Raw genomic sequence first — 27,926 nt, 5'->3', positions numbered from 1 at the left:
AGTAGTACACAATTATACTACGCTATGAGAAAGTATAGTGAGAACAATTCATCCTTGATCGTGCTGTCAATTGCTCTTATTCTGATATTGCCAGTCCAACCTCACAAGAAGTATTTCCTATATACTCTGAAAGAGAAAATTGTAGGTATATCTATTATTTAGGTTAGAATGATGTAAATCTTGATAATCTAGTCCTAGTTGATCCTCTCCAATCTAAATTCTTATTTCTGACAGATTGAATAATCTGTGATGCCACAAATGGAATAATTCACTCTTCCATCATTGACTTTATTTTTTTAAAATTTAATGATTTTTTTTCAACATCATATCGATGTTATTTTTGGTCAAATGATGCTATTTGAAACCAATGCACCAGAGTATTATGATATATGACAGTATAAATGTATATCAATGGAACATTTTGATTTTTTTAAATGTTTTTGTTAGGTTGGATTTGAATCAAAATTTAATACTTACTTTGTTGTAGCCATGTCATGCAGGGGTTATTATTGATTTTAGTTCATCTTTAAATGTACAGAGTAGGCCAATATTGGCTACCCCCTACTATATTTGGAACTGATTTGGCTGCCTTAAAGTCATTAGTTATATTTCTGACAGCTCATGATATTGCACAACTTAGACTGTACTAATTTGTCAAAATTTAATTGATTTTATTATTAGATTGTTCCTAAATTTTGTCTTGTTAATGTCTTCATTTTTCAGGTTTGTTCGTACCAAGCTCATGTTTGTTGAAGAGACAAGCAAGGATAAACCAGCCAATGCACAGCCTGCCTATTACTTTGGAAGCAAGGTATAGCGCATTGTTTTCTTTAGGCACCAAATTGAATCCCATTTCGGTATCTGTAGGCAATACAATAGAGTATACAAAAAAGCTGCTAGAGAAGACCATGTTAGAAGATGTAGCATGGACTTTGTTAAGGTGCCTTATAGTCTATATTCATCTTGACATGAAGAGTTCCTAATTTCTAATTTTAATTGTAGGACTACCTTTACAAAACATAAGGCGATGGCAGAAAGCAGTTTACTAACTGGGTCATATTTAGATTATTGCCCCAAGGGAATAGGTACTTCAGAGAAAATCACAAATCCCTGATAATTAAGTACATGGTTTATAGGAAAGTTGTCCTTGCCCCTTGTCATAATTTACTCACCCAGTTGCCAATTTGAAATTTACATATTCGTAGGGATCTAAATTTTAGAATAGCCATAACTTTCTTATTGCTTGTCTGATTTCTTTCAAACTTTCACCATTCTGTCTTATTTATTTTTCTCCATTCCAACATAACATTTAATGACCAAGGCTGGATTCCCTTTTAATACCATTGTAGCAAACAATGAAAATTATTATGTACATATATATAACTCCATTTCATACTCTTTATATCTCTTTTTTTGTTCTAGACCTTGAATGCAGTATATCAGCAGATAGCTGGTCTTTATCAAGGTTTCATGGGAATGGAACACATCCGCATCATGGTTCGTCTCCTTGGTTACCAACAGCTTCATGTCGTTGTAGAAGAACTACTCAAGATTGTCAAAGGCACAGTAAGGGCTCCCTCTATTGTTTATGAATTTTAGAGTTTTTATGTCCATATTTATAAGTTTTATTTTTCTTGAAAGGCAAGTGAATCAAAATAATGAGAAAAAAGAAAATTTCTTACCATTTACTAATGTATATTATATACCCTTTCATCATTAAGTCAGAAGTATATTGTGAATTTTTGTTTAAGAAAAAGTAAGATTTAATTTCAATTTGACTTTTTTTTTTGGGGGGGCAAAATATTGTGATATATGTTGTAAATATAAGAAGAAAATAATTCATAAGTGTAGTGTGTAATTGTTATAAGACTACTTTTCACAATATTGCATCTAAGATAAGGATGCAGGGTTGTAATTAGGCAGTTAAGGTCTTGAACTGGTGTTGTTGAAAATGGCAGTGGTATTTTGGCTTTAAGAACCAATGGTCAAACCTTAGTCTTGCATTGAGTGGATTCTCATTTATTTCCTGCTATCCTTGTATAGATCCAAACATTATGTCTACCTTACGTCAAAGTGCTCCTTCAAGAAGCTATGCCTGCCAAGTGTAAGATGCCAAAGACAGAATATGGAACTCAAGGTAGGATTCTCTTTTCCTTCTCCCCATTATCCTACCCTTTTATCATTGATATTTTCCTCCCCCCTCCTCCATCTTTCATACACCGCTCTGTCAACATGATTATACCGTTGTGATTATCTTCTGCATCATCATCCTTATCATCATCGTCCTTTTCATCATCGTCATTATTATCACCTTCATCACCACCAACCGTCACAATTTTCATCATCATCATCATAATTATCATCAACATCATCATCACCATCATCATCTTCATCAACATCATCATCATTTTCATCATCATCATCACCATCATCAATCATCTTCATCACCAACAAAATTTTCATCATCATCATCATTTTCATCATCATCGTCTTCATCACCATCAAAATTTCATCATCATCAACATCATCATCATTTTCATCATCATCGTCATCACCATCATCAATCATCATCATCAACATCATTGTTATCGCTACATTATCATTTTCAATTTTATGTCTATTAAACTAAAAAAGCCTTCTCTGATGACATACTATTTTTTTTATATATGAAATCCTGAAAGTAATTTCTCATTCTCCTCTCTCCATCCTATCTCAGGTCTAGTAGTATACTACTATACACACGTCCAGGATGTCGTCCAGTATTCAGATCTGAAGACCCATACCCTTGGTGCTTTCCAGTCAGTAGGCAATGCTGTCATCTTCTTTCATCTACTAGATCAGGTCCTTAATGTAGAGGAAGCCTTTAGTTTGTTCCAGGCGTCGCCTTTCATGAACATCTTACCCAAGCCTTACTGTGCAAGTAAGTATGAATTCATTTTGCCATTTGATGTATGTCATGAATTTATCACTAAAAGGGGAGGTTCTCGAAAAAAGTTTATTGTTAAAATAGCAGAAAAAAAATAATGAAAAATATTGCCAAAATTTTGAGAAAAATCCAAAGAATTAAAAGGTTATTAGAATTCTAATTATTAGATTTTTGACGTCATATGCGAGCATCATTCCTACATAGCGAATGGTAAAAAATCACAGAAAGTGTCATTTTCTTAGAAAATTGAAAAAGATTTTTTGTACCTTTTGTATATCAATAGACAAATGTAAAGATAATTCACTCTCAGTAGATTGTAGGCTTTAGTTTTTGTATTACTATTGCATTCAATAAGTGAGTCGTTTTCAGGGGGGGCACTCACATATATCGGTGGTACGGGGACGGGCCGCTTTTATGAACCCTTTTTTCAGACCTAATTTTCAGTTCTCTAGATACTCCGAATGACAAGTTCCATTCAGAAGCCACTCCACCTGCTTGCAAGACCCCCCTTACAAAATATCTCAGTTCCTTAGGCCTGCCAAAATTGTCCAGCGCGAGCACCGCATGCAAGTGATATACGCACGACTTCATAACTCCCTCCACTAACAGCTCCTTGCACCGCTAGCGCCTGCATGCATACACAGCACTAGCGTGCAGCGTACCTACTGTACTGCGACCATAGACCCCATATTTACCCTTGTGACCAGTTCCTGAGACCTCCATTTCAGGGTTTCGTGAGGCACACCCCCATCAAAATATAATTCGAGTGCCATGGGTGATTTCAAGTTCAGTGTTGACCTTTTGGTGTTGGTGTTGGGTCAATTTTTACACGATTATAACACCAAACATAAAATGAGGATGGTCCCGAAAAGTCACTCACTAGTTTTTGAGATGTTAATAATGTGATCTGGATCAGGTTTACAAACTATGAATAAGTTTTGGAGCTAGGGGAAGCAATCGAAATTTCAACACTAACACCAACACCAAGGCCAACACCGAACTTGAAATCGCCCAATGTGTAGACTGCACCATGCATGATGTAATTCACACTGTTTTACCTTTCAGAGGGTGAGAAGCTAGAAACCAAGATCAAACAGATGGAACAGAACTATGCACCCCTTCACATATGTCCTCTCATGCAGAAACTTGGTACAAAAGAGGTATGCATCTCCTCACTGAGCACTCAGGCCCCTATAATACTCAGATTAGTGTTTGATCATACAATTGATATCTGGGTTTGATTCCACATGAGGGTAACTGGAATCAGTCCTCAATCACTTAACTCTATCAGTCATGATTTGTGTGATGGGACCTAGTAGTCACAAAAGGAAACTTCGATGTTAGAAGATTGTAGGTGAAAAAGCATTATCCAAATTCTAACTATCGTTGAGAATGATTTATGCTTCTGAAATTAAGGCACATTCCTCTATGATCATCCATGCAATGTTGTTAATGTTATGATGTTATTAATGTGATCTTGTTGACTGTAATGTTGATGCCACTATTAATGATGTTGTGTGATGTTTAATAATAGAAACAACAGTGGTATTATGAAAAATGTAATCATGTAATCGTATGTACAGCATTGTTTGGAAACCCAATATACTGCATTTATTAATCTGTTAACAGTGTAAATCATAATGTCTTAGTACAGACATTTGTCTTGTGTTTGCTAGAAAATAGCTAATAATCTGATTATTGTTGAATTGATCTCAAGGTTTTCCATGTTGATTTTGTTATTATTTATGCATTGGGTTTGTACTATCTGCCTTTAACCTGCAATGAATTGTCCATATTTTGTTCTCTCATCTTAACCTCAGCAACTGCGCAATGCCCAAGAGAATGATCTTCTACTGAGAGAGCGAGGTGCCTGTGGAACTATCATCTTCAAGGAGATCTTGAATCGTATTAGGACATTCCTTGATGATCCAGTATGGAGAGGTCAAACTGAACCAGAGAATGGTGTCATGCATGTTGATGAGAGTAATCTTGAATTCCATCGTCTATGGAGTGCTATCATGATAGTCATCTGTATGCCACTCAATACCAATAACACCAGTGTAGAGTAAGAACAATCAGATGTTTTATTTATGCATACTTTGATGACCTAGTTGATATGTACAAGCCCAGACAACAACAGCAATTACACGATAATATTTTTCCTGATTAACCTTCTCTCCAATCAAAAGCTTATGGTGAGCGTTCTTTTGCTTATGTCACCCTAGTATTATTAAATAATCTTCCAGCTCACTTTAAAAAATTGATACCTTCGATACATTTACAAGTGCTCACTTATTCAAACTGTTCCTCAACTCAACAAAGATAACTTAGCAATACATCTTTTTTTCCTTTTTTCTAAAGTGTAAAGTTACATTTTTAAATTGTTGTGTTGATTCCAATCACACTTAAGCCTCTCTAGTCCTTTCTTGTACATCATCAAATTGATATTTAACAAAATACTATTCAATTACTGATACCTATTCAGATGTTTTGTAGGTTCATTCCAGTATAATTGTTTCATGTTTTATTTGAAAAAGTCAGTTTCCATGTTTTTCTATGAACAAGGGACTGGAGACTCTGAGTATGCTTTGAATTTTAGGGTTAATGGTTTTTATGTGAAATCCACTATCTTCATCAAACCCAGAAAATTGTTTTCGTAAGATGTACATGTCATTTGATATTTCTTTGTATCACAGAGAAGGTTATGGAGATGGTCTGAACTGGGCTGGTTGTACTATCATGACACTCCTCAATCAAGCAAGGAAGTTTCAACTGTTAGACTTTGCTTCTCATATTCAGAGAGTTAATGAGGTCGATGGCAAGCTAGCTGACATCAATGGAATAGTAAGTCTGCCTTACTTCATTTACCTATATCAACTCTTATATATAATATTAATTGCTTTCTCTTATATATCTTTAAACAATGCAAAAGCTTTAACAAACAAAAATTTTCAACCTTTGATTATAAATGTTTTATATGACCTTGGCAAAAAATAGTATAACATGGCATAGGAATATCTTACCAATAATAAATTCTAAAATCTATCATTGTTTGTTAATACATGAAAAATTGTCAACTTTTTATTTTTTTCAGTGTGTGAAGAGGTATGTTGACCGCATCGGCAAATACCAGACCCTCAACCAACAGATATTTGAGGTTCTTAACAAGGCTCTTGAAATGGGTGAATCTGAAACATCTACATCAAATGTCACATTCTATCAACCTCCTCTCCATGAATCACAAGTCAAGAATATGTAAAGAACAAACAGTATTCTGTAAAAACATTGGCTACAATGAGCTAAGCTCAGTTACCTAACATCAACCTCTTGTCCAGGATTTACAAAGACAGTAAATAATATGTTTTGAATAATCTTCAGATTGAATATTGGATTCAGATCTTGTTCACGGCAATCACCTAAGACCGACATTCTCTTCAGGAATCTAAAGTCACCAATATGAAAACAGGTTTCATTATATATTTAATCAAAAGATCTCAGTGTAGGATAAAATTATTCTTTTTGTAGAAAGAGGTCAATTAGCGAAATAGAATATGGAAGTTGGTATATCTGTAAAATTCTTCTTCTCTGCATCCAAACCAGTGAATGAATAAAACTTCATTCAAAGTCACATTTAAAAAACTGCTTTTAGAGGTGGTGTGTGGAGTTTTGTGTGTGCTTGGCAACCCTTTTCAAATCTTTATTCCATCAAAATGTATTGTCTGTTTGAAATAAATTTTTGTTATGGGTTTGGGTATAACTACTCGCTGTTTATTCCACTAAATGTCAGGTTTTGTACTTAGTACTGTTTATAATTTATATATTTTGAATCTATTATGCTACAATTTATTATATTCATTTTGAGATTATTTTTTTTTTGCCAGTTTGAACATTCCTTCAATACCAGGCAGAACTAGTCTAAGATTGTCCGGTATCATATGGGTATTTGAATGAATTAGACAAGTTATATGGACTTGGTATCATATAGGCCCTCATTCAAGCTATTTTGATATCAAGGCCTGAATCTATTGCCAAATATAAGTCTTCCACTTAGTCTTCTGCAGCTATCATATTTTGCTCAGTTACTGCTGTTATATATCTGATATGATATTATTCAATTTACTATATACTAACTACAATGATGCCTTGCTTTAAGTGCCTTCCATAACAAACATTGCTTCATGTGTTATACAGTTTTATGATGAAATAAATTTCAGACATGGTTACATATTTTTCATTGGAAAGCTAACAATTAGTCTATCCATATTTTTTTTTGTGTGTAATGATAAATTTAATAGAGAGATATATATTGAAATATGGGAAGAATGTATGTTACATCTAGCCTTACTTAGGTAGTTTGATGAATTATTCTTAAATTATGAAAGATTGTAATTTGATATACAGGATATAACTACTAGCCAAACAATGATCAGAATCATTTCAATGGAGATTTGTATTAACTTAGAATGTATATTTTATATTGAGAATGATGATTTATAAACATGTAAATTATGTATCAACGTCTATCTCATATACTAGTATATCTCTTGAATTCTGTTTACCAAGTTTAGGAAAAATATTAGAATGTCAAAGACTTTTTTATCATACTTATTTCTTTACAATGTTGCCAGCCTTCCATATTCATATTATTTTGCAAAGAAGATCAAGAAATGTATTTTAGTTAAAGCACAACAAATTGAACAAAGCCTTGTAATTTTTGCTGCATGTATGAATAGTTTGAGATCACGCCATCTTACTATTTCACCATGTCACAATTCAACATGTCAAATCATTCTTTATACACCCCCTTCTTCATATTTTGTGTATCACTCATTGAACATACACTGTAGTAAACCCAAAATATGGACAATTCATCGCAGGTTAAAGGCAGATAGTACAACCCTAGTTAAATCCGCAAGACTTGTTATCTGCACCCCCTCCATTTTCAAATTTGTTATTTGTGCCCCTCTCCTTTCTAAATTTTTGATCCGCCACTGTACATAGGCTATATACAGATATGAATATTATATAAATTGCTATATGAATTGAAATATGATTATTCAATGCCATTAATGAAAAATGTAGCTTTTCATTCAAAGTATTATTAATGATTAACTTGCTTACGTAGTGCCTAAGATGTACCTTATCAGGAGTGTTGTGGATCAATGTAACATACTTGAAATCAATGAAAATCCATATTTTATTCAAAAAATAGAAATCTGAGATTAGAAATATTCAGAAAATTCATTTTTACCAATTGATCGTGGGACCGGCAGCCTCTGTGCAGTGCCAGATCGATGAGGCTCTATCCCTAAAATATTGAACGCCAAACAGTGTAGCAGCAACTCCCATCTTTTTACGTCTTTTGGTCTGACGTGTCCGGGATTTGAACTCATGACTTCCAAATTGTGAGACGGACACTCTACCAACTGAGCCAACACATCAGTTGGTGCAGAGCAATGTTTTCCCAGCTTTTGCAGAGAACCCTCCTTTGATAGAAGGGTATTCAAGAAGTAAGCCCTGATAATCAGAGTCCACTGTACCAGGGTGTAGCATAGTTAATATATGCAATGTATTTCAAGGAAAATTTCCTGGGTTGAGTGCAGCATCTATGGATATATTTCCTGCTGTAGGAAATCAATGGCCTTAGGCAGGATTGGAACTGGTGACTCTCTGTTTAAAAGACAAACAGAAACTCATAATACAGATAAGTTCTGTGTATAATCTTCAACTTTCATGCTTAAAATCAACCTAGTGTAAGACAAAAAAGTGTTTTTCACAGGGACAAATAGACTATTTATAAAGAGGAATCATGAGCAAAAAATTGTAACATTGTAAGAATGTTACATGTATATTGTTTTGTAGACTGTCAGACAGATTTCACGTTATAATAATATATACTATATAATGACAAAGATTTAATTAATCTTGAAGAAATGGTATCAATAGAAATCATAAAGTTTAATATCTTATATATTGGTGGCTATTTTTATGGTTGTTATTTGTTGTAATTAGAATTATGATTACTTTTGTTAAAAAAGTAGTTTGGAAAAAATGAATTAATGAATAGAATAGGATTGTGCATTATTATATAATTTGCAGTACTATATAATTGATTATGTTTAGAATGAATGTAGGTATATAAAGCATTCATTTTTTTTTATACTTATTATTGTGTTGCTAATATTTACGCAAATTTACTGTAATCAGTGTTTCAAGAGCTTGAAAATCAATTCCCTGAAACTGAATCCCAAGTTTTCAGAAATTCAGTGGCACATTTAACTCTTAATGACGTACACGCATTCAGTTTGCATTTTGCACAACACTACGAATTTCCCTTTGTCACATAGTTTAGTGCACAGAACAATGCACACACTTGAGCATTCTAGAATTCCGATCTTTGACAACCACTTAATGGGAGAATTATTGTACCTTCCTTATAAGATTTACAAGTAGAAAAAAATCAATTCACCTATCATTAAAAAAAGAGAAAAATTGATAAAATGCTCCTTACACACAATACCACGGTCAGGTTTATTGTTTAATAGTTAATGACTCATGACCCCCATTTGAATGAGATGCTTTTATCAGAGCTTCTTTGACCAGGCAAAGATTTACTCTCTTTTATTTTCCACTATAGTATGGACTGTTTTTGTCAGATTATCATGATTTTGGTATCAATAGAAAGTTTGATCAATGAACTTATCAGTTGAATTCAAACAAAGTCAAGCAACTTACACAAGAACCAAAATAAAAAGGTCTGAAATTTTTTGAGAAATATAAGATGGAAGAGCTTCTGATAATAAATTTATCATGCTTTATTTCCTATAGTAATCCAATAAATTCATAAATGTCAAGCCCATAAACACTCTACAAGTTACTACACATTTCTTTTCAAAGTGTTTATGTGAAAAAAAGTTAAAGCCCACTAAAGAACAGAGAGTTTTATGCTACGTAGAAGGGTTCACTGTGAGCTGCTACAATAATGCAATACACAGGGCATTCACTGGTCAACGCAACTAGGCCTGAAGTAGGCCAAGTGACAAGAAATAATAGAATTTAAGACTAATTTAAGAATCTCAGACAAATAATTCTATAAATATCATTATAAGTGAATTTCTAACATTCAAGTATTAAGTACAGAAATTCCCTTGAAGTTTTTTTTTATTTCCCATGAATCACCAGAAGATGTTCTGGATGTCTCGCAATGTAGGAAATTTCTTTTGAAGTGGAAACACTGACTGTAATCCATAAGAGGTGATATGTAAATATAAGTGTTATACTTGTGTTCTACTTAACTGTTCTACTTATGGCAACTGATGGTATTTTAATGTATTGTTCCATGGTATAAAAAAATGACAATATAAAAAAATTACTTCCCTCAATAAATATTTGTATCATTAATTTTATGTTTATCCCTCAATTTCTACTTTGAAATGGAAATGGATGCATGTTGGTTTTAACCCTAAATAGACTGGGCTATTTCGACGCCTAAGAAGACGGGGGGGGGCTGATTCAGCCCCCCCTTATGATCTCGGCCGTCGATCGCGACGAAAATTGGCACACACGTTACCCATGGCATTGTCTACAAAACTATAACATCAAATTCTGCAAAAACTCTCATGTCTCATTAATTATGCTAATTTATGCGTAAAATCATAAGTTTGCTCTAATTAATAAAGTAATGCCCCTGAAATGCTAATTTTTGCTTCACATACTCTAGATAGGCATCTGATCAAATTGATTTTTAAAAAAATTCAAAATCACATTTATTTCCTATGCATTCTATTGTTTTCTAAATTTCTTATGTATTTCTTTGTTTTTCGACTTTTTGTTTTTTATTGTTTTTTCAATGGAAATTGTCGGGGACTTTATTTTGACCGTAAAAAAGATAAAATTAATTGATTTCAAGCAGTAAAAGGAAAAATAATGATACATTTATGAATTTTGGCTAAGAACACTATTGGCATTGGATTTGTACACAAATTCACGTTTTTGAGTAATTTTGGGTCTGCATGCACTTACGAAATGTTGCATAATTTTGGAACCGCATACCCGGGGGTCACAATTTTTATCTCAAAAGTTCGCGAGACTTGAAAGTAAAAAGTCAGCGAGCGACGCGGTAAAAAAGTTTGCGCGGCAGATTTATCGCAAAAATGTCAAGGGTTAAGCAGTTATTGTATGAAATGACATTAAATATATTTGCTCAAATAATTTCATAGATCAGACAAGTCATTTGGATTTATTGATTTTGCCTCTGAATAAATGTATTGGCTTCTCCAACATGGATTTATCAACCACTGAATATATATTAAATTAATATCTTGATTATGTTTCCATCTCATCTTACTTTAAGTTTATCGTTTGGATGTGTTTGCTTTTGTTGACTTCAGATTTCTTTTGTTGATAATGAAATAAGAAGACATATAATTTGATTTCTTGATATTGGTGTAGTGTCTCATCTTACAATTTCATTAAGATTATATACCTTTTTTTAATCCCCAAAACGGAGGGTTTTATAAGAAGGAAATAGAATAAAATGAAATCTGATTGAAAAAAACCTAATTGCGGACATATCTTAACAATTTATTATAGGAAGTAATACAATATGTTCTTGCTACTTACGGATTATAATAGCTTCATCTTGTGCATACTGCATGAATATGCGAAGAAGTCATAATATTGATATCTGCTGTCGAGAGGATTTAGTTTTAGACTACTTAGTATGTATATTGGTAAATGGTTGTAAATAAATTTTAGTATGAACTATGTCTTATTTGATTTATATACTGGTATATATATTTTTATCCAAGAAATAATTGATACATTTATTGATTCTATACAGTATTTACTGATATTGTAGAGGAAAGTGTTATTTTTTCTACTTGCCTTGTTTGGCTACTCTATAGTAGAATAAGACATTCATTTTGTAATTGTAGGAAATGGATTATTTACTTGGGTAGTATGTCTTTTGTATAAAGAAAACCTTCTTTAGATGCTGATATATTTTCTGTGTAATAAATACTGGATATACACCATTACTTTGAAATATGGGATTGTCAAGTTCATTTTGTCTTCATGTCCATTAATTTTCTTTATTTTCATATCTCATGCTCATGAATATGCATTGTTAGTCTCATGCTAATGAATATGCATTGTTGGTTTCAGAGAAGGAAGATGGTTTATTGTTTGTGTGTGTTATATGTGTGTTATTGTAATTATTTCTTATACATAGTAAATTATGGTTTCTATTTAACACTTCTTTCCCCAATCCACTATTATTTCAATTTAATATGTATGATAGTCTTTTGTCTTATAATCTTAGTTTGATTATTTTTTTTTAATGTAGCGATTCATTGCATTTTTTTTAGGTATACGTGATAATTTCATACATGCCATCTAATAGCCATCTATCCATCAATCTGCTTGCTAATCATGTCACATGGGCCTAACTACAACTGGCAGGCAAAAGATATTCATTTGAGCCAACCCTTAGCTCAATTTTTAAATTTGTTATTGCTGATTGACAAAAATGACTGAGTATGATTTACAATCTAACAATGATTCTAGGGAGGGTACTTACTGAACTTCCTTTTTCTAAATTGGAAAGATATATCACTACTTTGGAACAATTTTTTTTTACTGGCGGAAGAATTAGGGCCATTTTACAGTGTCAAGTGATGAATTTGTGTGTGTTTGTGTGAATTTGAGTTTTGTCAGACATATTTCAATCAGATATGATTATTTACGTCTGGGACAGACCTTTAACATTATCATCCGAAAGACGTGACCAGGGCTCGAACCTCAATTTGTAACTTCCCGGCCACATGGCGCCACAACGGCTAGTTTGATCCTGTCATGTGTAGTCTTCATAAATGCTGATTTATTTCTAACATGAGCTGGTCGAGGTACGCTTTTCTGGTCAGATATGGAATGTCCGACATTTATCCTATCCACTGGAAGTGAACATCCAACCCCCCAATTTTCTCCTTATTTTTCAGGGGCCGTGGAAGCGGGGGGCTGGGGGGGGCTGAAGCCCCCCCCCCACTTTTTTCCAAAACCGTGTTAAAAATGTAAAAATGACCATAGGATTGTGATTTTTTGCATGGTTAGCCCCCCCCCCCACTTTGAGAACTGTTCCGCGGCCCCTGTTTTTTATGAATTATTTTTAAGTGCCACACGATCGAGGCTGTGGGATATGAATTAGGCCTGCTATATAATGCATTGATCTCGCTAAGTGTTCTTTTCCGCGCAGCGCCTAACGTTAAAGTGAGTGTGTCGGTATCATACCACTTGTTCACTGCTACCACCCTGCATGTGGGGTCTCACGGGCCTAATCACTAGTGGCAGGCCCTAGATATTCATTCGAGCCAACCCATTGCTATTTTTTTTATTTTGATATGGCCGATTGACAAAGTGTATGCATATGATTGTCCATCTAACACTGATTCTATATTTGGTAATTACTGAACTTCCTTTTCTCTAATTGGGAAGAAATATCACCAATTTTGGACTATATTTTGACTGGCGGAAGGATTACGGCTATTTTGCTGTTTGAGTTGATGAATCTGCTCCCCCCGACGGTGTCTTCAAACACGCCAATTTATTTTTAAAATGAGCCGGTCGAGGGACCCTTTTCTGGTCAGATATGGATTGCCAGATATAAATCCTATCCACTGGTAGTAAACATTCGACCCCCGAATTTCATCCTTATTTTTTATGAATTTTTTAAAGTGCCAATTTAACACATGAGTCTATGGGGAATGAATTAGGCCTGTGAGACCTATAGGTAACCTTGACCATAGCCTATTACATGGGGATTCCTTAGTGGATGAAATACCTGCCCAACTCAGTAGCAGATTGTTTTTCTAGTAGACATGTTTCAATCATCAAGAGGTCCAAAAACTGAACTTCATGGCTATACAAGGCTACATAGGGGATCTACAGGTACAATGTAACAAGTTGTTATTAGTAACTAACTCTGTGTTTGTGTACCTAGGCTAGGCTGTGTAGGCTGTGCGTGTGTTGTGCACTGGGTTGCTTGCATGTTGTCGTGTGTTTTCGTATACCGACGAGCGCTGCTGTAAATCGTGTATTGCACCCATCACGAGATAAAGTACACATTAGATAGGCCTTGCATCAATTGCGCTTGTGAAATTGGTTCATGGGGAAGGGAATGAGAAGAGAAAACTTTAGAATTTGGCTGAAGAGTGATGGATTCAAGAGGGAGGGGGGGGGAAGCATAGTTAGTAGGCCTATGTGGGGGGGGGGGGCTGAGAATGAGTTCTACTGCTATCTTGTTCAAATTTTACTGACTTCTAGCCAGACTAGCCCCCATCCATTTAGAATACAAGCCATCTAACCCCCTGCCTCTTTCTCTTACACCCTGGCTTGGGCCCTTGTCATAGGAAGATGTGAATGTATAGTATGCTTGTATGTTGATTCTCATTTCTTTTTATTGTTATCTAATTAAACTCATGTGAATCTGGTATTTATATTGTGGGCAGATCTTGAATCCAGATATGCACACTATTCATATCTACAATTTGCATTATAGGATTTGGGCCCTAACATTGCATCCATTGTTGAGCTACATATAGGCATGTAGGATGTGTGTAAATCCATAGGGCACTAGACATTAGAAGTAACATTAGAAATGGTCATTACATAACACATCTGTATATTTCATGCATTTCTTTGTGATAAAGTGAGTGTACAGATGTTAAAGAAAAGCCAGGAAGGTAAATTAAAAATAAACCTTCATGTGCCATACATTACAGGTCTCACGGGCCTAATCACTAGTGGCAGGCCCTAGATATTCATTCGAGCCAACCCATTGCTATTTTTTTTATTTTGATATGGCCGATTGACAAAGTGTATGCATATGATTGTCCATCTAACACTGATTCTATATTTGGTAATTACTGAACTTCCTTTTCTCTAATTGGGAAGAAATATCACCAATTTTGGACTATATTTTGACTGGCGGAAGGATTACGGCTATTTTGCTGTTTGAGTTGATGAATCTGCTCCCCCCGACGGTGTCTTCAAACACGCCAATTTATTTTTAAAATGAGCCGGTCGAGGGACCCTTTTCTGGTCAGATATGGATTGCCAGATATAAATCCTATCCACTGGTAGTAAACATTCGACCCCCGAATTTCATCCTTATTTTTTATGATTTTTTTAAAGTGCCAATTTAACACATGAGTCTATGGGGAATGAATTAGGCCTGTGAGACCGTGGGGAATCTACAGGTAGGACTATGGTATGCCAATGTGGTACAGAGCACACACTTTAAAAAATCATTAAAATATCACTTTTGTGACCAAAATTACTAATTTCCATACAGTTGCAATTTATTTTTCATTAGTAACTTGGGAATAATTTTTGTATTCACCAGATCGCTCAAAAACTTGAATTTTTGGCATATTTTTTTGTACGCCCTCTATTGGTGGAAAGTAATATGGCAAGAAAATTTTCATTTTTTGATCTCTATTTTTAATTAAGAAAAAAATAATTAAAAGAATCAAATTTAAATAAGAGTCAAGTTGTATGATAGGTGTAATGGAAACTTTCAGTGTAAAAATAGTGTATCATATGCACTCATTCAATGAACAAGGTTATGATATAACCTTGTTCTCACTTATATCTCCATGTGTGGCAAAATAAGGGTGGCAATGTTTGGCTTATTTTCTCTTTTTCTTTGGGGCAAATGCTTGATTTTTTTACACTGACAGTTTCCATTACACCTATTATTCATATAACTTGACTCTTATTTAAATTTGATTTTTTAAATTATTTTTTTCTTAATTAAAAATAGAGATCAAAAAATGAAAATTTTCTTGCCATATTACTTTTCACCAATAGAGGGCGTACCAAAAAATATTATAAAAAATCAAGTTTTTGAGCGCTCTGGTGAATACAAAAATTATTCCCAAGTGACTTATGAAAAATAAATTGCAACTTTATGGAAATTAGTAATTTTGGTCACAAAAGTGATATTTTAATGATTTTTTAAAGTGTGTGCTCTGTACAACATTGGCATACCATAGTCCTACCTGTAGATTACCCACGGCCACAGCTAGCTACCACTGATCAGTGCTAGCTACAGGCAGCGCACGTATGTTCACGGCCTCAAATCAGTGGAGCGCGCCATTGAAAGGTCTTCTCGCTTAGCCGTATTGTTAGAGACGTTCGTGAGCATCCTTTTTTTCACTCTCTAAAATGTCTGCGACATTAAAATCATAAAAACAGTGGAATCGTTAAATTTTAGTGAGGCTATGAATGTTTATCATTTACGTTAACTATCAGTTTACCAACATATACCAAATTTACAAGCACTGTGTGGGTAGACTTCGAATTATCAGTCATTTCGATGCAATCCCAAAATTGATGAAAATATAACAGAAATTTGATATAACATTGAAAAATCCTTATTTTCGAATCCCCTTAAATTTTCATTTTCTTTAAAAGCATCTTAGTACATTTTTTAGAATTTTTCATAAATGATAACGGCAGTGGATTTTGTGCTCCAGTTTTTTTAAGGAAAAGACAGGCATTTGAAATCAGGTAATTTTTTTTTATATTTTCAAAAGAAAATAGTTAGATTCGAACAACTTACTAATAGTTCTCCAAAAGAAGGGTTATATTCTATTTTTTGTGTGTAAATGATACATGACGCTAAATTTTACGAGTATATCAATGCATGGGGGATAACCTTTTCCACAATGAGTTTCGTAATTGAGAGAAAAATCCAGTTATTTCCTAGCACGCGAGCCGCAGAATGATAAATTTTAGCGTGCGCACACTGGCTGATCGCCGTGTCTGCGGGGACGGATATCTAGTCCCATACTGGTGTAAGGTCATATTTTCTACGTACCTTTTCCCTTGTAATGATCACTTTGCACTTTAATGCTTAATTTTGTCACTTAATCTGTGAAAATTGATGGCTAAACGATTTTCGAAAATGCTCGGAATAAACCTGACACATGAATGATTTCATTTTCGAGAATTATTATTTCTTTCCTGAATTACTAAAAGGCAAATTTAAGTCAAGATTGCATTATGTAACATACTCACATTGGACTGTATACATAGCGCATATGTGTGCGTGGGGTGTCTATAATCATCTAAATTGTGATGTAAATATAATCATATTGTAAGCAAAAATCATGATGGGTGTCATAGCAGGGGCGGATCCAGCTTTTTATAAAGGGGGGTTGGGGTGGTATGCGAGGGAGCGAAGCGACCGAGTCCAAGCGAGCGGACCGAGCGAGGGGAGAGGGTGTGGGAGGGGGGTGTCCCCCCCCCCTCCCACAGGAGAGAAATTTTTTGAAAATCTGTGTGTGAAAATGGCGTTTTCTTGCATCTAAAACTCCACTATTTTGGTATAGAGGTTAAATGAATACATAGAAATAGAATAAAATTAAATTAAAAAATGGTCCGCGGATTTTTTTTTTTTTGGGGGGGGGGGGTTGCAACCCCCCCCCCTCTAGATCCGCTTCTGCATAGTCTGAGTTTTCTTTGTGTAAAAGAAACAAAATACTGCATGTATGTCATTGTATGCAATGCATGGCAATTTCAATCAGTTTATATTTTTCTTTTGTTTAGTCAGCGTTTAGTCTTCAATGTACATAATTGGTTTTTTCAAGCGATGTTAATACCAAAGAGCTCGATTCCGGCACTTCGACTAAAATTGGATATGATACAAACTATTTATTTACTGCAGCCAACGAGTTCCTGACACAATTTACTTCTTTGAATATAAACTACATTATGAATATCACCGGAACGGTTTTAAGATAAAAAAAGAATTACCTTTTTTTCGCAAATGAATATACTTTACTACAGTTGTAGCTGTAAAATTACTTTGTCGTAATCCTTTCCTCTTATATATTAAGTCGCGCATCATAATTGCAAAAGTGTTTTTAATGTCCAGTTTTCAAGCCATAATACTAAAAGATTTTCACGGGCTCATTAGGCTTATTACATTAATAGATAAGATGTCAATTTAATAATTACTATGTCATTTTTAAAAATGGAATATTGACAAGTTCTATTTCGCGCTTTGGAAGAGAAATATGAACATAGTCATCATTTTCATTTGATGACATAATGTTCTAAGGATGTCCGGGTGCTATATGTCAAAGCTCAAAGGAATATATTGAAACATATCAGCTTATTTCAAACTGTGATCCATATCCACCTATAACAATTTTCCCACAAAGTGCTTGAAATACAGAGCCTAAATTGTCCCTTTTACAGATCGGAATATCAAATATTTTAATCCCTTTTTAATAAGATAAATTGTCTGTTCGCGCTTCGCGCTGGCGGTAATTATTTAGTTGGTGGATACACATTGAGGATCACAAACATTGCCCAGAATATTTAAATTTTAGGACAAATACTTGGAAAAAAAAGCTCGCTCTTTGGTGGTACCCTTAAATATTTTTGTTGAATTTTTAACTCAATATATTGCTTTGACCGCCACCCCCTTCACACACGATTTATATATCCCCGTCTACTAACAGCTCTTTATGGAGGGGGGGGGGACATTTTTTTTTTATTGCAGCTCGATACTTTTATATTGCTCTCACCCCCCCCCCTCCCCCCCCCCCCCCCGATCAGATGATAACGCCACTTGACATACGTGATTTCAATTGCCATATGCCCCAAGATCCACTGACTATTCATCTAGCTTACACATTAAAAAAAACCGGAGAGTTGTCAAACTCAACAGAAATATACAAAGAAATAACAACAAAATGACATACTATAGAAAGAAAGAATAAAAAAAATTGAGAACTTGGTAGAATAGAATGTTGAAATTTTTTACCCCCACCCCCACACCCGATCTATTACGTATTAGACAATGATATGAAATTAGGCTGATCTGCCTTTATTTGTGCACGATATTCTGAACTAAAGTCTTGATATGACCATTGACATATGGGTTATAAATTTTCATAGTTTGATCACACCATATCCATTTTAAATTCCTGGAAATTCCAGCAACAATACATGTTGTCATGGGTACGACACACATTTTCTTTATTAAAAAGTATCACGACACCAACGTTGAAACTGCAAAGGCCTTTAATGGCGAACTCCACTGGGTTGATACATAACCTATGGGTGATGAACATACGTGAGGGTGGTAGCAGTGAACAAGCGATCATACGTAAAGATGTAATGGTCGGTATACTCTCCGATTTTAATTGGTAAGCAATTTTTGTTTGGCCGAAATAGAAAAAGCCCTCTCTTTCTATTTGATATCAGTAATTTAGATCGTTTTTTTGAATGTTTAGTAAGTCGTGTCGATTATTTAAATTGAAGGAGACTGGGCAAAAAAATCTATAATATATCTTCCGAAATCGGAAGTTTATGTGTTGAGCTCGGTCCTACATACCGTACCTCATGTGATGTTCGTGCAGGCGCAGGCGCCACTTCACTACTGGCACTGCTACATTATATGTAACCCACTTACCCAGGGAACTCCCCGAGCCCAGGGGCCGATTATTGCACGAAATGGTCTTTCCAAGGACCGTCTTTCGTGTCGCCCATTATGATACGCTATAGGCGGGGTGTTTCTGAAATTCATGATGAAGAATAAGATTCGTTAGTTTGCTTTTAAAACAAATTTTATACAATTTCATGATAAATCACATCATTTTTGTTTAATTTAACGGATGAATGAAACATGTTTGCAGATGATTTATTTAAAATGCGTTTCACATGGCGCATCATAAAAGATGGGCGACACTAAAGACGGTCCTTGCAAAGACCCTTTCGTGCAATCGGCCCCAGGACCTTACGTGTAATTTCATACTCACCTGACTAGCGTGAAGTATGGTCAAAATAATTCTCCGAATAAATAGTTGAAACAGAAATCAAGCACTTACCACGATTATATGGATGAAGGTCTAACGAGTGGCAGTTTCCTGACATCTGGGCACAAACTGGAACCTCAAAAAAACGAAAAGTTCTCTCCTACCCCCGTCTCGATCGCGCGTTAAAATTATTGCGTATTACAAACGATACGCAAGTGAGAGTAGGCGCAGTGTCCATAGAAACGGCAAGTATCGATTTTATGAGAAAAAATGAAGCAACAAAAAGTAAAAATTTAGTATAATTAATCAAAATTGTATTGACCAAACCCCGCTGAAAAACCATGAAATCCGATAGGAAACGGCTTTAGAACAAATATCCATCGTCAAATCATGCGCCGGAGCTCGCAGTGGAAGTAGTGAGGCGATCATTTAGCATGTTGACGTCATAGAACTGATTTGAAAAATATTTCGCCACCGCGACGTAAACTTAGTCTTAGTGTACCGCGGGTGGTCGGTTTCAAAAGACGGGAGCAAATGGAAAATCGTCCCATTCGTTGTTCGCGTATATATATACGCGGATTGAATCAGAGTCACCGAGCGAAACATGAGATTCTGATCTGCTCAATTTTCTGCACAAATGAGACTAAAATTGATGAATATTTTCGCAGATACGATGCTAAGAAGATTAGGTGGTCGATGAGGGGTAGTTCCAACCATACACTTCACCTACGCCGTACCCGAAGGCCGAACCTGGCTCAAGGTACAAAACTCGCTTGGATACTCCGGGTGGCAAATGTGGGGAAAATGCATATTTATTGTAAAAAATATACGTTGAAATGGCATCAAAAAAGAATGAAAGCTAAATTTCTTACTTTACACCCTGATTTCGCTCCATACCCATCGCCATCCTCAGGTTAGCATCAATCAAAAACTGAAATAGACAAAATTGTAGTTTGCACGTGATAGATAGAGCCAACCACCAGGGTGACCAGACGTCCTGTATTTCCCGGGATTGTCCCGTATTTTGCTCCTTTGTCCCGGCGTCCCAACAAACCCTTCCCGGGACGCCTATTTGTCCCGTATTTCTAAATTTTGAACAAAATATCATTAAAACATTCGAAAGTGACGAATTTTCATCAAGGAACCAACAGATGACGAAGCACCCAAAAAAAATGTTTTCTTTCCTACTTTTTTTTTAATTTCCCTTTTTATTTCCTTCATTTTTCTTTCCTTAAACTTTTCTTTGCTTGCTTCTCCCTTCCTCTCCTTTTTCTTTTCGTTCTTTCTCTCCATCTATTATTTTCTTTTTTCCATTCTCCCTTCATTCTTTCCTCCCTCTCTTTCATCTTTTCTTTTATTCTTTCTTTCATTTCATTTTTCCTTAATTCTTTTCCCTTATTCTTTCATTCCCTCCCTCCCTTCTTTCCTTTCTGTTTTTCTTCTTTCTTTGTTTCTTTGAAGGAAACATTTCTGTCTACTTTCTTTTTCTCTTCTCTACCTTTTTTCTTTCACACATTTATTCATCTTCCCTTTCTTTTTTCTTTCCTTATACATTTCAACGAATGAAGGAAACCTTTTTTCTCTCTTTTATTCTCTAATATTCTTTTATTTTTTCCCCTTCATTTTTATCTTTCTTTCTTCTCATTTCATCTCTTTTCTTTCGTCTTTTCATTTTCTCCTTCATTCTTTAGTTCTCCCTCCTAATTCTTTATGATTTTTTCACAAGTCTAATAGTTTGTATAGCCTTTGTTGATCATTTATTAAGACCTGGCTTGATCGATCCGCTCATGCGGCGTAATTTGTCGATTGTCCCGTATTTCATTTTGTGAAATCTGGTCACCCTGGAGCCAACATTGAACATGGAGTCCTTCACACATATTCTCGAGGTTGGACATCCGGGGATTTTCACTCGCGGAAGTAACTTCCGCATAGCAGCCGATCACAAAGGTGCAAACAAAGCCGGAAGACTGCCGTACAAGCCGGGCGTGCATGCATAGGTATATAGTGAGTGATTACCGACCAGCCTTGTAAGTTGTATTACCGAACGCGTGCATCGTACGTGTCAGAAAATAATTTCATACACTCAATTCTTTGCAACATCTTTCCAAAGGGAACTTGAATAAAAAGATGATGAAAAATGGTCAAAAACACATTTTCAAAGTCTTAATACCGGTATTCTAAAAATGAAATATGGTCAAAATACCTCATCAGTGATTTTGTTGTTTTCTCAACTTTTCCCATAGAAAACACTTGTTCAGTTATACGATACCTTTTTCAAGTGACCAAAATATTTTACATGCAAAGAGGGGTCTGATTGGAAGCTAATACCGTCAAAAAGAAAAACAATTTCGGCAAAATATTTACATATTTATATTTTGTAGGTAATTGTGAAAGTTAGGTGAATTTTATGAGAATGTTTTTTATATGATTGAATTCATGAAAATTGTAATGATAATAATATTGACTGGCTCTTGAACTTAAAATTTTTAATTTTAAAATTTCTTCATTATTTTTTTATGACCATGCTTGTCATGGAAGCTGCCCCCAAAATAAAGAGACAGTATGATAAAACACCATGCATGTATGATGTCTATGCTGACTTTTCAAATATTCACTTTTCTGATTTTTTTCAGTATTGTGGGAACTGCTAAAGGCAAAGATGTCTTCAAATTATGCCAGGCGTATGGCACGCCTGAGTGCACGTATCTTTGGTGATGTCTACAAGCCAACATCTTCTCAGTCAATGAAGGTAGTACAAATGATGAGAGAACAACCAAGAGAAATGAGGAAAAATATTGTAGATTACTACCCACCACATATGGAGGCATTTAAGTTGATGAACTACCTCAGATATATTGGACTATACAGGTAATATGCCATAACACATTAGTTATAGTGTACGCCCTGCTTGTTCATGTGATACAGGAAATATCTATGTTCTGGTTCTATATATAATGAGGCAGGAGGCCAAATGGAATATGGAACCAAAGCATAGATATTTCTTGTTTTACATGAGACCAAGCAGAATGTTACAGTTTCATCTGCGTATTAGTGGATCGTTATTGTAGAATATGAGGAAATCAAGACAATGAATTAAAACTGTAAAACCCTGCATTTTGTTAGTAAATCTATCAGAAGGTAAAAAAGAGTGTGCATTTTACCAATGAAATTGTTGTGCAAACAGTAGTGTGCAGCGCGATGCTTGAATATGCTTATAAAAGGGCCTCATGTAACATGGGGCCATGTGTCTTGAACTCGCCCCATTTGTGTTGCGTCAAATCTAATGATAGCACACCTACTGGTGTAAAAGTCGTCATAACTTGAAAATATTCATCCTATCCATTCAGAAGCATACTTTTTCTGAAAGGAAATTTAATTAGGATCTTAAAAATAGCATTAAGAATGAGGTAGGGTGAACTGTTCACATTTTATGAATGAAAATATTGATTTTTTAAGGGTCCCCGATATACTTCATTTCAGACCTCCATATTTGTTTTCTCTTTGCCCATACCATTAATTAGTTATCAGATTTGTATTGCTCAAGAAATTCTCTTTCAAGTGATATAACTTTAAGGGGGTTCAATGATTTCATCAAGGGAATTTTGATGCAAATATATGTAAATTTCAAATATCTAAAATCAACATTTTTATACAGCTTTCTAATAAATCATAATTAATTAATAATTGTATGTATAGGGATGTATTATTATACCTGTTATATTTAGCTGTAAAATGAGCCCAAAATCAAAGTTCCAGCCCCTTGGAAAATAAAGTTATGCAATCCCATGGAGTTGCATGTAATGTGTACTGCTTCCATCACCCCTCAACAACCCTTGTTTTATCTATTTTATCAAGCAAAATGACTCAAGTTCATAAAGGCTTAGGTATACTATCACCCCTAATACAGCTTATACTCAGCTTTCAAATGAAACAAATTTCCTAATAATATGTCTCAATTCAGCTGAAAAATCACGTCATAAATTGTTCTTATGCAAGATTTTAGGGTGTTATGTAGAAATTTAGTTCTTTTTTTAATCAATTATTGATAATTAAAATTGATTAACTGAAATAAATTGTAAACAGTGTTTGGTATACATGTACAGGGGGCTAGAGTTGAAATATGAAACATGAATTTCTCATAGACTTAGTGTGTACCTCTCCCCCCCCCCCCCTTAACCACCCTTGCCATCAATCGCGGTGTCATTAATTTATTTTCTATTGCGCTGATTTTTCAGACATAAAAATAATATATATTTAGTGTTAAAATGATCCTGATTTCATGATAAGATCTCTCCATTCAACCGTAATATGGTATGTTAAACTGCAAGAAAATTGAAGAAGCGTAACAAAACCACCTTTTTGTGGGTCGAGTTCAAGACGCATGGCCATGGTTGAAATCAGCACTGGACATGTGCACAACAATAAAAACAACATTAAAACACCAACAGCCAAACATGTCATGCAGGCTGATATTACCTGTTCAATCTTTTTACCAAGAAAAAAATAGGTAAATACCAGATTATCTCAAGACAGATTGACCAATCAGAATACAGATTTCATGAATAACAGGGCCCACTATAAAGATTGCTATTATCACTTCAATTTAATCTGACATATTTAAGTGCTGTTTGAAGGTTTGCATCATGGTGGTATGAACAATGGCAGAAGTGGATTGCGGTACCCCCTGTACAGTCCTGGAAGGACTGAGATAAAGTGGATAAAAATTGAAGTGAAATATAAGGGCGAGGAAGTGGAGGTCTGGAAGTAGATTATTCTTTTTGGAATGAGTGTAGTCCTTAAAAGGACTGTAAACCAGAAGTAGTGGAAAGCCGAGTAGTAGGCAGGCTTGAGAAGATGAGAGAAGGCTAGCTTGAGTCTGCAAATGGAGCAGGAGAGAAGACTCAATGTTGACTGTCCCGTCTTCAGGAGTCGAAAGACAGATAATCACTTATTCCGAAAAGAATACTCTACTTCCCAACCGCCACTTTCTCGCCTTTCCATTTCACTTCTATTTCTATCTACTTTTACATCAGTCATCATTCCAGAACTTTACACATGGTGTACCTTAAACCACTTCCGCGAATATTTTAGTGCATTCACACAAATATAAAGTAATGTTAATCGCTAGAGGGTATTCATTTGTCTCGCAATCTACTATGATCAACAAGGAAATTTGTGATCACTCTCGCAAAAAGTGTTCACTGGCTTTCTAGGAAATTTGTGATCACTCTCGCAAAAAGTGTTCACTAGCTTACAAGTTCACGAGCTTTCGAGTGCCGCTGCAACTCTTTATCAAGTGAAGAAAATTATCTGATATCGTACTCTATTTATACTAACCTCCCTCCAAGACCGTACGCACGAACGCGAGAACGATAGGTGGGCACTGATCCGTTGTGCGATTGGTCAGGAGTTATGCAAATAAGCCGTGGGTCGGCAATATGCAAATGAGACCAAAAAAATTGGCGGGCTCGCTAGTTTCCCGTGGGCGGGGGTTGACTAGCTGAGCGGTCCCTCGATCGGGGCCGGGAACGATCGGGTCGGCGTGCACTGCCAGGTAAGGGGGTATTGTGCTGTCGGATGGTTCGCATCCAGAAATCGGGGATGTCGATCCCGCTGTCTCTGTTGAAGTTGTTGGGACAAAGACGTATACTAATAGCCTCCTTAATCCTGCGTGTATACCAATGTCTTTCTTTGGCAATGCAATGTACACCCTCCCAATCTGGGTGGTGTTGCTTCTCCCAAGCATGTTCTGCCACCGCGGATGTGTCGGTTCGCTGTAACCGAACATCGCGCTTGTGTTCAGAAATGCGTTCAACTATCGGTCGGGCTGTCTCTCCGATGTAAGACCCGTCACGTCCCTGGCAAGGAATGTTGTATACTACGCCATCACGTCTGTGATCAGGGATAGGGTCTTTGGGGTGTACAAGCTGTTTGTGTAAGGCGGCACTCGAAAGCTCGTGAACTTGTAAGCTAGTGAACACTTTTTGTGAGAGTGATCACAAATTTCCTAGAAAGCCAGTGAACACTTTTTGCGAGAGTGATCACGAATTTCCTTGTTGACCATAGTAGATTGCGAGACAAATGAATACCCTCTAGCGATTATTTCAATCCGCAATAATGAACCTATTTAGTATTAAAGTAATGTTATTTATAATTAATAGTGAATGACAAAAAAAGGAAGAAGGTACAAAGTCTAAAAGTGAACAGTGAACATTCTTTTTAACATAAAATGCTTGTAATACATAAAACTGTTAAAAACCAATATAGGTATAATGAAAACAAATTGACTTTATTAAATGATATTTGCATTTCATGTGATGTACATATTCAGTCTAAAACTATTGCTTAATGTATAAATTGCTAAATTGTAGTTTATACAGTTATGGAATTGTTTGTGTGTTTGATTCAGAACATTCTGCCAATGCCACTCTTCATTGCATACCTTGAATGTCTTTCCTTTTTTACAGAGATGAGCATGCAGACTTCAGAGATGAAATGAAGCGGGTTCAGGCGATGAAGGGAAAAGCTCCACCAAAGAAAGGAGAAGGAAAGAGGGCTATGAAAAGGAAATGATGAATCTCATTTTTCTTATAATGATAAGACTGAATAAACTCCAAAGATGGATGGATGATTCTTCGAGAGTGAAGGGAGCTATGAATCAGTGTACCTAAGAACTATTAAGAAGTGCATTGAATATGATGAACAGACTTCATCATTGGTATGGTTGGTTAGTCAGAGCAGGTCAGGATGATGGGAGCTCTTCATGATACGACACCAGTGAAGAAAGATAGTTTATGGCATGTACAGTAATTATGAAGAATAATAAAGCATGATATAAATTCACATTTTGGTTTTGAAATTATGTGTGTATGAGGTGTGTGTGTGTGTGTAATAGAGAGAGAGAAAGAAAGAAAGAAAAAGGGAGGGGGAGATAGATGGAGAGGAGAGTTCAAGAAAGTGGGAAAAATTAATCATTTTGAGTAAAAAAAAGAATGTATAGTTGTGTTTGATATGGCTGATAATAAGTTATGCACAATTTAAGGCGCAACACAAACATGTAAGAAAAGGTCACTAATCATATGTAAAGACATGTACAACTTACAAACTGCTTTTGTAAAATGGTCCCTCAAAGATTCTTCACGTCATATATTCTACACTACAAAAACTTTGCACTTTGTGATTTTCAGTTGGAGCACAATGAAAAGTGATTTAAGTCCCCATGGTTAAAAGTGATTTATTTTTATTTTATATTATATTTAGACTTTTCACAACCCCAACTACTTTGCTCAGTTTGATATCCAATAACTACATGAAATAAACCAATATATCAATTTTTCAGCATGATTCGATTGATAATCTTAATTTGTTTTAAATTATCATTTAGACCCTTGTTAATACTAATAATTTTGAAAGTTGGAATGGGGAGTCCATATGATTGACAATCTAATTTGGCACCAAAGAAAGGATCACCAGTCATACATGAATTCATTTATAACAATTTTATCAGACATAGAGATAATAATGCTATATAACTCTGACACCACTCTGGGTGGTGTTTCATAAAGCTGGTGAACCTTTCTTGAATGCTAATTGATTCTGAATTATTTTTATTTCTGTTTTATTAAGTCTGATATCCAATCTTTGTAGATTACAGTTCTCATTTTTAACAAGTTCCTGAAAGGGAAATCTATCATTTTCAGTTTGATCACTTTCTACCTCCATGCTTTGATTCAGGAGCTGCACTCCTATTACTATGTGAAGAGTGAAAGTTGAGTATCATATATATTGCAGAGTTGATATAGGCATAAATGTCATATAATGAGGTTGGAAGTCTGTGTGATACATGAATATGCATGGATGTAAGAGGGAGCCAAGATAAAGATTTGAAAGAGAGAGAGCGATGGAAAGAGAAAGGGAGGAGAGAAGAAAGAATGTGGGAGATAGATGTTATAGAGAAGGCTACAAGTATTTGTAAGATTGTGGAGTGGAATATGTAGGTTTATGCAAGTCCTTTTAGTCTTTTCCACTGTAGCCTTATTCTCTTCTCTCTCCACTTTTTTTCTACCCTTTTTGGCTCCTCTCTTTATCATGGAATGATGGATTCCTTTTTTTTTTTACTTTCATTATCTCATTGGCCAAAAGAGAGAGAACAGGAATTACAAGATATTACT

General features: G+C 35.2%; 2 protein-coding genes across 2 annotated transcripts in view; both read left to right on the top strand.

The window, feature by feature from the left end:
* Positions 1-10,263, top strand: part of LOC121410025 (cytoplasmic FMR1-interacting protein 2-like) — a 59,856-nt gene extending 49,593 nt beyond the window's left edge. Inside the window, exons 20-27 of the mRNA XM_041601844.1 lie at positions 724-811; positions 1,423-1,566; positions 2,044-2,137; positions 2,717-2,920; positions 3,992-4,086; positions 4,747-4,991; positions 5,623-5,770; positions 6,021-10,263. Of these exons, the coding sequence (XP_041457778.1) occupies positions 724-811; positions 1,423-1,566; positions 2,044-2,137; positions 2,717-2,920; positions 3,992-4,086; positions 4,747-4,991; positions 5,623-5,770; positions 6,021-6,185 (1,183 nt within the window). The 3' untranslated portion in view covers positions 6,186-10,263. The remainder of the gene's footprint in view (positions 1-723; positions 812-1,422; positions 1,567-2,043; positions 2,138-2,716; positions 2,921-3,991; positions 4,087-4,746; positions 4,992-5,622; positions 5,771-6,020) is intronic.
* A 10,173-nt stretch (positions 10,264-20,436) lies between these two features.
* On the top strand, positions 20,437-26,598 carry LOC121410023 (28S ribosomal protein S33, mitochondrial-like). Its single transcript, XM_041601843.1, has 3 exons — positions 20,437-20,515; positions 22,389-22,623; positions 26,223-26,598. The coding sequence occupies exons 1-3, from the start codon at positions 20,452-20,454 to the stop codon at positions 26,326-26,328; spliced, it is 405 nt and encodes a 134-aa protein (XP_041457777.1). The 5' UTR covers positions 20,437-20,451; the 3' UTR covers positions 26,329-26,598.
* The last annotated feature ends 1,328 nt before the right edge of the window (positions 26,599-27,926 follow it).

Source organism: Lytechinus variegatus, chromosome 3, assembly GCF_018143015.1.
Source record: "Lytechinus variegatus isolate NC3 chromosome 3, Lvar_3.0, whole genome shotgun sequence".
NCBI classification, from domain to species: Eukaryota; Metazoa; Echinodermata; class Echinoidea; order Temnopleuroida; family Toxopneustidae; genus Lytechinus; species Lytechinus variegatus.
The sequence above is the reverse complement of the archived record's forward strand: the minus strand, read 5'-3'. Positions and strand labels throughout refer to the sequence as shown.

What these genes read in the sequence shown, in the direction of transcription:
- LOC121410023 (XM_041601843.1), top strand. Translation starts at nt 20,452, where the DNA reads ATGAGGGGTAGTTCCAACCATACACTTCACCTACGCCGTACCCGAAGG. An exon ending in AAGGCCGAACCTGGCTCAAG is followed by an intron (nt 20,516 to 22,388) that starts GTACAAAACTCG and finishes GATTTTTTTCAG; the next exon opens with TATTGTGGGAACTGCTAAAG. An exon ending in AGATATATTGGACTATACAG is followed by an intron (nt 22,624 to 26,222) that starts GTAATATGCCAT and finishes CCTTTTTTACAG; the next exon opens with AGATGAGCATGCAGACTTCA.